Genomic DNA, 11698 nt, shown 5'->3' with positions numbered 1-11698 from the left:
GTCACTGGCACAGGGCTGCAAAGAAAAAGGTCTTTCTAATAGGATTTTTTCTGGGAAAGGAATTAAAATAGCATTGAGACAATTTAAATCACAAACAATAGCACTTCCCTCCTCTCGATGCAAGACAACATCCATACAGCTAAAAGTTCCAGGGGAAACATTTGGGATGCATGCAGTGGTTTTCAACCCCTCTGTGTTGTCTACTCCCTTCTAAATAATATGCACAAAGGGCAGAAGTCTATGCAATCAAGGCAGAGTAAAGCTTTAAGTAACATGATTTTAATATTCATAAGGTTTTAACTTCTTAGTGATTACTTTTGAAATCTTCTATTACATCAGGATAACAGGCTTAAAAGAAAGTAGAATAATCCAAAACTTACTATTTTTACACCAGTAAAATATTTTAAAGCTATATTCAGAACCTATCCTTACAGCTGGGTTGAAATGATCTGTCAATCCCTACAAAAGTATTGCATGATAATTAAATCCAAAGTTCATGGAGGATAACTGTTAAAGGAATACATTTGTTGTGGAAATAATAATCATATACTTAAGCTTCAGCCTGAAATGCATTCTTTATGACAATACCTTGTATAGCCTCACCCCACCCCCAGGCCAAAAGACAATGGGGTTTCCCTCACATCAAAATTATCAAAACCTCTTACCTATTCCATAGGCTTAAAGACTGCTATACAGGCTTTAGATTAGGTTACCTTATATATGAAGAGGTTCACAGCAGGATAGAAAGAAAAGGGCCACTCCAATGTTCTTTTATTCTCCACAACGTGTCCAAGATGGCCTGTGGCCAGTTCTTCTTTACTGGAAAGGAATTTTGTATTCATTACATTTTGATGTACAAGGGAGGAGGGATATTCCCCAAGAAAGGGAATGTGACAAACTAATTAAACTAAGCTATACTGTATAAATAACTGTGATCAGTGTCTGCTGAAGATCTTTCTCAACTGTTTCCTCTTTTGAAGAGCCTCCCATTAATTACCTCACGTAAAATACAAATATATTAGAAAATTACTGCTACAGAACAACCATTATAAAACATGCTCTTAGCTGGATAAATTACCTTCCGCATGACTCTGAACCACCCAGCACCTCATACTTGAGCTTGGGGAGACAAGAAAGTATAAAGGTTGCAAGGTACTGTCAAAGGCTTATGTGCACCACTGTCCTCTGCTGGAAAAAATCCATCTTACTCATATTTGTGACCAATTAGCTTCTATTAGCAGTAGTTGACATAGAGCAAAGATGACATAAGTAACAGCTAATGTACATTCCCATTTAAGCTCCACAGGCCTGTGGCTTTGGACAGAAGGCTGTTAATTCTACTGTCTGTGCAACATAGCTGTGTAAACAGCACTTAAGATGTTTGCATATGCCCCAGACAGCATTCTTTATTATCATGCATTTGTAAAGCAAAACGCCCCCAGGCCCTGCAGAGATTGGACCTCACTGCTCTACATACACAGAGTTAAGATCCAAGATTTCAACTACACGACATTGTACCATTTGATGCCCAAGGTTTGCAAATGGCATCTATAAATTATAGCACCTGTTTTTTTATCAGCGTGAACCCAAAGGAAAACCATATACAACCCCAATGAGGATGTGACCTTAAGACATTTTGAGCAACAGCTAAAAGAAAGACACAGATGCGATCCCTGTCTCTTGTTCCAGCACTTTTAGCATAGACAGAGGACCTGCAGACCTAGATATCAAGGCTGCTTCACATTGTAATGCTGCCGCTTCCCGTGCTAATGGTACCAGATTTTTGGGTGTCTGGGGAAACACCCCCCTGGGGAGGCTGTAAGCAGGAGAGCAGTGTGGGAGGACTTGAACCTGCCTGGTAACAAAGCACCATTCCACTGAGCCACGAAGGCAGGGGAGGCCTTTCCACAGCCAAGACGAGGGATGGAAGCTGCACACGCACCACAAGCTGAGCAGAGCCCGGTGAAGGCGAGGTGCGTGCCTGCAGCTAGCCGCCCACCGCTGCCCTGAGGAGTTGCAGAACCTCCCACGGGCCCTTCGCCTCAGGAGAGGCTCCCGCGCCACGAACTCACGACCCCGCCCGCCGCAGCCGCTCTCCTCAGGTGGCGCGCGCGGGCAGGCCCCGCCCCGGGAAGTGCCCGGCTGCGCGGGAGGGCGGGGCGCGGAGCGGAGCCTGCCGGGAGCTGTAGTCCGCTCGCCCCTCCCCTCGCCGCTCCGCGCAGCCATCCCGCGCGCCGGACTACATTTCCCAGGGGGCGCTGCGGGAGCCGCCCGGCACCCAGCGAGTCAAAATGGCGGCGGCGGTAGCGCGGGGGTGCGGCGGGCTGTGGCGGCGAGCGCGGCAGTGCGGCGCGGGGGGTCCCGCCTCCCATGGGCAGCGGGCTGTCGCCAGTAGCGCGACAGGCGGGGCGGTGTCGGCGGGGAAGAGCGGGTAGGGTGCTGGGAAGGCGTGGGGAGTGGGGCCGGTGGAGGTGGCTCTCCGCTGGGGCGTCCCGCCTTCGGGGCGTCGCTGCAGGGCGGGGACCGGGCGCGGTTCCGCGCCGCCGGGGTCGGGTGTGACAGCAGCGGGTGCGGGCGGGGGCAGGCGGTGTGGTGGTAGCAAGGGCCCGCTTGCAGTACCATCTTCTGAGTGGTGTAAGGCCGCCACAGCTTGTTGGCGGCTGGCACCGCCACCTCGGCACGCACTTGGCTCGCATCCCTCCCCAGAACCCCCAAACCAGTGTTAGGCGTAGCAGGAGTGACGTGTCCCTTGGGCACAGTCGGCTGCGGTGAGAGCCAGGCACAATGCAAGTAAATTAGAGCTTTAAACGGCAAGAGCCGCACCAATTTTCATAACTATTTTTTGAAGGGTTTTCCTGGTCCCAAGGAGGCTTTCACTTTCAGTACAGAACTGTGCAACTTTGATGTGTGCCTGGAATGGAGCGTTTTATTCCAGCCGCAACTGAAAGTTACGGCCCGTACAAGCTTTCATGTTCTCTGGCAAGACTGAGGTATCTCTCTGCACAGCTGACCACCCAAGTGAAGTTGTGCAGACATAGGCAAAAGTGTGTTGCTGATACTTTGGGCACACAAGTAAACATAAACCTGAACAAACATGGCAAGAAACTTGAGATTTCTCATCAGTGTTGATAGTAGGAGTAGAGGACTCATTGGTGCACGTATCTTTGTTATGTATGTAAGTCAACACACTGATTGAGTGAAGCCTGGTGTAATTTTTAATGTCATGATTTGACAGGGATGCATTTCTAAAAAAATACAGGAAGCAATGAAATAAATTGGTCTCCAAAATTAAAAATCACAAACAACCCACCTTTTTTTTTTTCCTAAGCCTTGAGTCATTTTTACGAATAGTTAAAAATACCGAGGAAAATACTATATTTCAGTAAAGTGTATTAGTTTCTCTATGAGTCTGAACCTTGATCCTTTATAATATCCTTCTAAAGCAGCAATTTAAGACTGCATCGCTAGTTTGGTGTTTGTAGCGATGTCCTCAGCTGTTGGAGGGCAGATGGCAAACTGAAATCTTGGCAATGTGTTATGCTCACCTTTGGAAGGAACACTACATATATTTGATGTTTTTCTATAGCTCGCTTATCTCCTATAGCATCTGGGTACTTATGCTGCTGAAGTATTCTACCATAGAAATGTGATTTCATCTCTGAAATATTGTTTGTGCCACTTCATTTGTACAAGGCCAGATAATTACTTACAGAAACTGTCAAGCAATTTCTACTGTAAAGGTGACCTTTTTCTCTTGTCCGTATAAAGGTTATGGATGTGTGAATTGCAATTACTTTTTAGATTATATGGAGAAGTTTTATTCTGTGGAATACATTGAAAACAGTAGCTCTCTAGTTGAAGTGATGATTTCTCTATTACCAGATTACCAATGTTTATGCTAATATGCTACTAACACTGCTCTGGAGAGCCACCTTTCCCAGCATGCAAGTGGCTAGCTGACAAAGAACATGTAATTTATTATGCCATCTGTCTGTTAGAGATTTATCAAACTACCTGAGAAGTAATTGATATTTATGACAATTCTGTGATTTTCACAAAGTACCAAATTAGGGTTCATCCACCATGCAAGTTTGCCTCATTAATTTCTCTTAAGATTTCTCATGTAAAGAAAAGTTAAAAGTTTCAGACCATTACATTTCTTTTTTATAGCATTTTCTGTATATAATGAAGATACTTTGCCGTACAGTCCCATCCATCCATATATGTATTGTCGATTAGGCTCAGTTCTCCAGTATTGCAGCAGAACTTTTGCTGTTAAAATGTAGATGTATTTACAACATCATTTACATTTTTTTACAATTGCAATGTAATTTCTATTAAAAGAGTAAATGAAAAGTTCTTAATTCTTGTATTTTTATATGTTTGTGGGGTTTAATGTCATCTGTATTTAATCTGTATTTCCCTTCTCTTTCCTTTTCAGTCTTGCTCCATGGGTACCAGTTGTGGGTCTGGAAATTCATGCACAGATTAGCTCCAACTCAAAACTTTTCTCTGGTTCCCAAGTCCAGTTTGCAGCACCTCCTAACTCTTTGGTATCTTTCTTTGATGCTTCTTTACCAGGAACTTTACCAGTAAGTGATGCTTCAACTCAATTTATGTCAGGATTAATGTCAGACAACTTTTGAGTTTGTTTCTAGTATTTTGTTTTTCCCAAGATTTAACTATAGAACTACTTTTACATATTTTTCTATTTTCTGGTTTGATAACATGAGATGCCTAGTACTATTTCTTTTCTGTTTACCTACTCCCTAGTTATCATTACAAATACTTGATATCCTCTACAAAGGAAAACAATAAGGCGTTGTTGTTGTCAACATATTGAATGAATCCCAATATTTCTCTGAGGCCAGAGTGGGTGTATTTGGTTAGTATGACACACAGGAAATTCCTTAAATATGAGAGATACTTAAAATCCTATGAGAGAAGAACGTCTTAGATTTCCGACTGGCCATTTGATGTTACTTTGCCATGTGTTTGTTTAAGTAGCTGTCATTTGGAATGTCTCGCTATGAAGGTACTTTGCTTCCTAAGCAGAAAGTTTCTGATTTAGGAAAGTGTGAACCATTCCTATTTCTGGAGAAAAACAATTAAAAAATACATATCTGTGAGAGACATTGTGGGCTAGTGAGTCAGAGTAGCTAGCTAGCACTTAGCAATGGGGTTTATTAGTGGCAATGTAATAAATTTTTTAAGTCACAGCTTAATTATAACTGTGATGGCTATGACTACTGCTGTATTCTCTGGGAATCTAACAAGTTTAATATAAAAATAATAGTTTAAAAAGTACAACGTAAGCTTTTACTATGCAGTGAAAATAGATACTGAGTAGACAGCATTGCTTCATGCAACAAGCGTGCAGAGACTGTAATGGGGTCAAAGTATTTAATGCAAAAGTGTTTCACTGAGTATATTTATTAGACTGGAGGTTTGAATTCCAGTTGCAGATATATTTTTTTTAATTTATTTTGATTACTATAATACAGCCTTAAACAATATTCTGAAATTGAGAACTAATGTATGGCTGGATTTCTAGGGTCTTGATATATGCCGTGTGATCCTTGAAAAGAGAAGTGAGTTGATATATTCATTCTGTATTTGCAAAGGTATTGAAACCTGAGGAGGTGAAGTTTAGATGCTGATAAGATTGGAACTTCAGCCTGGTCTCAGTGGCAATTCATGGCTGAGATTCAGATATAACTGTATGGAAATTTTGAAAACTTTCCAGAGAGAATGGGAATCTTACAGAAAACTTAAACGTGGGAAATGAGTTTCTGGAGTTTCTTTCATTTGGGGGCAGGGTGAGGTTTTAGCCCTTCCAATTAACATTCTGTTAATGTACAGAAATCCTCATAAATTGTGCAATGCTTATCTTCAGTCAAGGAGAAAAACTGTTCTTGAATAAACAAAAATGAGTTATTTAAGAAGAGTTTAATTTTTATGTATGTTACTATTTGTCTGGGGTGGGGGTTTTTGGCTTTTTCCTCTGTTGAAGTGCTTTACAAATGAGGCTTGGTATGGCCTTTGTGAGAAAACCTCAGTACATGTAGGCTTTGGCAGAGAATAGAATTGCACCTGAGAAGCAAAATGGAGGATGGTTGGGTTAATTTAAAAGTAGTGATACTATGTTAGCTTCTACCAGCTGCTTTTACCTATAGAAAGAGAAGAAAGATTTTTCTCACTGTAGTACTAGTGAAAATAGAGTTGAAAGCAAATGTTACAAAATACATGTTCTTGCATGTTAGAATGTGATACAAAATCCAGTCAATAGTCATATCTTTATTTTCCTGTTGTACTTGCTGCACAGGAGTTATTGTTAAAAGAGACCGATGTTTATTCTGGAATCAAACAGTTGGGCTTTTTTCCTTTAAATAAATATATGTATTTGTACATGGCAGTAGTATCTAAAGTAGAATTGGATTTTGGTGGATTTTGAAAGACAGAAGGTAGTTTTTGAAAATTTGCAAGTATTTGTAAAAAACCCCATGTTTTAACAAATGGTAAGATTATTGCCTAATAGGTCTCTTTAGAAGGTGAGTATTTGGCCTTTCTTTTTGATTCTGTTTTGAGAAACAAAACAAAAAAAAGGGAGCAAAGTTTAATAAAATTGTGCTCTCTGTAGCAGCGAATAACTGTTGTTATACACTGAAAAATACAGGGATAGTTTTCAGTATCACTGGGATTTAAATTTACTCAGGGGCTGTGAGGTGGTTGTGATAGACAACCATGCTAGAATTTGCTGCTTCACAATGGGCTCAGAAAGAATGGTGATAAAGGGACCTTTTCTGGGTCATTAGTGAGTGTGGGCGTGAGCCTTTGCTGTGGTCTGTACAGAAGGAACAGTAGAATAATGTATTTAGCCTTCTTCCATCTTTCCTCTTCACGTTTTCTTTCTGTACTGTAACAGCTTATTTTATGCTTCTGCTGCAAGTAGGCCTTAGGGGGACAGTCGCAGTGTTAGTGTCGTGGCCATTTCTCTATGCTGCTCTCATATGTGCCTCTGAGAGACAGGTACGAGCAAGAACAGCTATGCAGGTACGCTCCTCTTTGTCATGAGACAGGAAAAATGATGTGGCAAAGCTTTGATTAAAAATGTAGATTTAGAAGTAGTGAGACAGCATGGCAGATCCCATGCTACTCTGCACACCTTTTGTGCCCTGTGGTGAGGTAGCCCTTCACCACTGGGCCAGATAACATCTTAATCAAATTAGTCTAAGGCTGTCCTCTCTCCTTGCTTTGGGACTACATATGACTACATAAATTACATTTCATGTAATGAAATGTGCAGGGGCCTGGGTTTTTTACCTGGTGAATGGACTGGGTAATGGTCTTAGCTTGGTGTCTCTAGAGGACCTGTTATAAAGGAAGTAGTATGCTACATGTGGTGGCATATATTACATCATATCTGCAGATTGATCTGAAATTTTTCTAAGGATCCATAAAGTTTGCATTCCCAGTCTGATCTATCCTCTTTGAAAATTCTGAGAATCTTTATAAAGGTAAGAGTGGCCCACAGAAAGAGAATCAATGATTATCTATTCTCATGATTGAGGTGGCTTGCTAAAGGTTAATTATAGCTCAGCCACAGAAATAAGAGGGTAGATCTAGTAGCTAAAGGCTGAAATCTTTTTGTCTGTGCTTAGTCTTTGTTGCTAGTCATACCAAAAGATGCACGTTTTATATTTGTCTCCTGCATGACTGAAGTGAAAGCCTGATCCTGTTTCTTTGTAGGCAAGTGTACAAAGAAATAATCTAGGATTTACATAACCAAGGTTCAAATTAGTTAAATTTGAACGAGTGTTAGCCCTGTAGTCTTAAGTGTTATGAGATTTTTTGATACCTTCTCATGTATTTGAATTTCATTCTCTTCACAGTGTGAACAGCATCTGTTTTCTTTTTTTAAGAGAAGTGTTTTCAGAAACACTTGGTAATGATGAAACTCTGTTTCTAATAAAGAAAGGGTAAATACCGTCTGACCTCAGAAGAAACAGAGTAGGATCTGTGTTGAACATTGCTGTAGAATATCATATGAAACGCATGATTTTATCTGAATATATGATTTTTTCCTGTTCCACTGGACATCCTTGAGGGCTTGACAGCTCACTCATTGCTGCTATCCTGTACTGAGATCTTCATATCCTCTTGTTTTAAACTTCTTTAGTTTTCCATCTGTAAATAGTGTAGAAGGAAGCATTTGGGTCCTACTGTATCTTCTCTCACTTGTATAATGACAGTCGGGCAATCCGATACGCCTTTTCATGGAAGAAGACAGAGGCTAGAATGGCTATTAGCCCTTGTTCCTTCTGGTATTGTACTGCTGGCAACTGAAACTACAAACGCTGGCTTCTCCAAAGCTGACAAATGTCACTGCAACACTGTGCAGTAGCAGAGAGCGTGTGCATCGTGCTGTTGCCTTCCCCACTGCTGTTGCGGTGGTGTGCAATTGAGATGGCTGCCCAGGGACGCGATTCAGTTTGGGGACCTAGAGGGTGCTTTAATTCCTCTGCCTCTGTTGACACTGCATCCATCCTTCGCAGTGGCAGGTACCCAGTGTTTTTCCACATGTCTTGGGTGATAGATTATCAGATTTTATGATGAATTTTAAATGTTATTAATATACAGAATTTACCTGATGCATTTGCTTTCAAGGGCACTGGGAGGTTTGTATAAGGTTTTGGTGGCTCTGTCAGCTATACATATTGGAACAGAAACAGCATTTGAGACCAGAATTTATACTTTACAGCTTGGAACTAAATTTTTTTTGATATCCTATGCCTGTTAAATCTGGTGATTGCAACAGCTGCTTTACCAACTTGTGATTTCAGTTTTGTTTTGACATTCCTGCTAGCATGCATATGAATTTACTCCCTTCTTGTACTACTTTGCTTTGAAAAAAACCTGCTTCTTAGCTTGACTTTTGATAACTACATTTTTAATTGCACACACACCTTTCTTGGGGAACTGGACAATCTTCTGATCTTTGTATGCATGTTGGTTTAGCTTTCATTATATAAATTTTCTTCTTTTCTTTGAAACCACATGATGCCTAGGTTGCTGTATCCATGAGCTCTCCTCTAAAAATAAATTAGTGGCAGTGCGTGAAGGAAAATGTGAGTTTATGCTTGTTTTAAACCAATTACTTACATCTGGGTTCACAACAAGCAATTGCTTGTTACTTATTTCAGTAAAATTGTAGGAATTGTACTTTGGGAAAAAAAGAAGATATGGTCATAGAAACTGATGATGCCTTTTTGTTGCAATCCTTTCCTTCCTGACAACGTTTGGGTTTGTGACATGCGTTGTCTCAGGAGTGGTTAACAGTCTTTGGTTGCTCACAGAGTCCCGGCTTGCTGGATTTGCAGTCCCAGTAAGGCTCTGGAAAGAAAATCCCATGTGATTTAGAAAAAAACTAGAGGAGTGTAATAGGCTTTCAAACCATTGCTGCCTGAGATTGGCTTCCTTTGCAGTTCATAGACCCTTAGATTTCTGAGTGCATGGTGGGTTAAAGCCTACATAATTTCAAGCTATTAATCAGTTCAACACTGTTGTACTGGTCAGGAGAGGTTTTTGAAAGATGAGGAAGGCCTGCTTCAGGAAACTTTCAGAGCTGGGTTGTGGTGCAGGTTATTCCTCATTCTATTTCTTCCTCCTCCATAGGATCATTCACAGCCCCAGGGTTACCTGCAGGACTAGTCTCCTTCACTGGGGTCTGAGAAGTGTTTTACTTCCTCAGTTACTGAGTGTTGCTTAGCTCAACTGCATTTCATACTTAACTGTAAATGCCATTTTTCTGGAGACACCCCTGCTTTTGTTCTTTGAAGTATTTGGTGGCATTTGTTGCTCTTCTCCTTGAAGGAGTCCCCTGTAAGGTTTCCTCTTGCTTTTTGCTGTGAGAGGTTCTGACATGCATTTTCAGTTTTCTAATCTCTTTGTCAAGGCTAACAACTCCTGTAGGGCTTTGTCTCCTTAGTACCTCAGTAACTATTGAGCTCTCTTTCTGTTGGTTGTTCTTGTTGGCTTTCGGGTTTGTCCTTAACAGGTCCCTCTGGCTGATGTAAGCTTCCAATTAGAATGGCATTGAGTTCATAAAACATCTTGCTATCACCTATTTCAGTAGATCCTTCAGTGCATCAGTGATGTTATCTGTGTATTTTCTCTTATCTCCTTTTGTGTTGGTTTTTTTGGTTTTTTTTTTTAATTGCTTTACTTTTTGCTTTAAACAGATACTGTTCTGCTCTTAGTGGGGAGCAGAAGTTTGCAGTATGTTGTTTCCTTGCTTGCACACAGTTCTGTTACTACAGTTACTGTGCCATCTTTGATACTTTTGGACAGAACAAGCATTGCATGACAGCTAGACTGAAATTGCTGCTGAAATGCCCATTAGCTTTTTGCAGTAGTTTTTCTTAGTGGGCTGGGAATGTATTTTAGGTTCAAACCATGAGGGGATTTTTTGGGACAAATTTCTGTTACTTCTGTTATCAGTCACTATATATGCTCTGGCATCCGTAAGTGTTTGTTTTAATTCTCTGTCAGTATGTAGAGAAACAGTCTGGTTCCAGGTGACTCCCTTTGAGGAAATCCAAGGTATTATATTGTATATGTGTGTATGAAAGCAGTGCTCTGTTATGCAGATGTTTCTGTGACAAAGATGGTTCTACCAGTTTCTTAGCATTTTAACTTTGCAAACTGACATCTTGCTTCTCTGTTCTTAACAATTTTTCTTTAAAGAGATTTTTCATTGAAAGGTACTTGGGAAACATTGCCCAACAGTAATGACAGGTAATCGTAGACAGGGTCTTTGTGCTCTTCATGGTTAGCTGTCTTGTGTGTAATGTTGCGTAACTGTCAGGTTTATGTATTTTGTTTGAAACTTATCTTGGTGCAATTAGGCTGGAATTGCTTCCTGGAGTAAAATGACTTTTTTTTTCTTTGAGTTCTCTCTGATTATCAGCCACCTTGCCACCTTAAATATATTATGACTATGTATTTGATTTTGAGAGGATTATGTAAGCCTCTGCAACTGGTGTTTATTAGTTACATGTGCAAATTATGCCACTGCAATCATTGTTTTCTGTACAGAACTGCTAGTTTTGCAATTTCGCTGCAAAGTCCAGCCAGTTTTGCCTGAAAAAAAGTTGTAGAGGTTCATATGAATATATTAGCAAGCACATGAAGAAGAAATTAGCAGTTGAGTCCCTTCTGCCCGCTAATCTCAGCTTTATTTGGGCTGCTGCTATTCAGATTTGTGGCACTTTATACTCAGTTTCGGCTGTTTGATGAAATGGGAGAAGGTGGGGGAACCATGAAGGAGAGAGTGTTGAGGTCACTCTTTAGGTAAAACAAACTAGGGCAATTATTTATAGGAAATTAGTCTTTGTTGGTTCTGCTGTTCCAGAACAACTTTGTTAAAAACAAAGAATTTTAGTTTGCTTTCTTAATAGATTTTTGCAAGACTTGTTGCATTATGTCACCTATTGTTTCCCTGAATTAGTATATCCTTGTCTCTGTGTGTGATAGACCACTTCTGGTGTATTCTCAATTTGTATGCTAATGCTCTCTTAAGGGATCTGGGTCAGCCTGGACAGAGAGATGGTTACCTCTCTGGGGGGCAAATAAGCATGTTTTAGGAGATGGCAAATGGAGGAAGAAGGAATGAGGGAGTCAGCAAAGGAATGGGAGT

At 40.7% G+C, this 11698-nt stretch overlaps 1 protein-coding gene across 2 annotated transcripts in view; it reads left to right on the top strand.

The window, feature by feature from the left end:
* The first annotated feature begins 2266 nt into the window (after window positions 1–2266).
* GATB (glutamyl-tRNA amidotransferase subunit B) overlaps window positions 2267–11698 on the top strand; it is a 43057-nt gene continuing 33625 nt past the window's right edge. For both annotated transcript variants that reach the window (XM_040600183.1, XM_040600176.1), the window contains exons 1-2: window positions 2267–2431; window positions 4442–4592. In XM_040600183.1, coding sequence (XP_040456117.1) covers window positions 2292–2431; window positions 4442–4592 — 291 coding nt within the window. In that variant the 5' untranslated portion in view covers window positions 2267–2291. The remainder of the gene's footprint in view (window positions 2432–4441; window positions 4593–11698) is intronic.

The sequence above is a fragment of the Falco naumanni genome, chromosome 1 (assembly GCF_017639655.2).
Source record: "Falco naumanni isolate bFalNau1 chromosome 1, bFalNau1.pat, whole genome shotgun sequence".
NCBI classification, from domain to species: domain Eukaryota; kingdom Metazoa; phylum Chordata; class Aves; order Falconiformes; family Falconidae; genus Falco; species Falco naumanni.
This window is presented reverse-complemented; position numbering and strand designations above follow the sequence as displayed.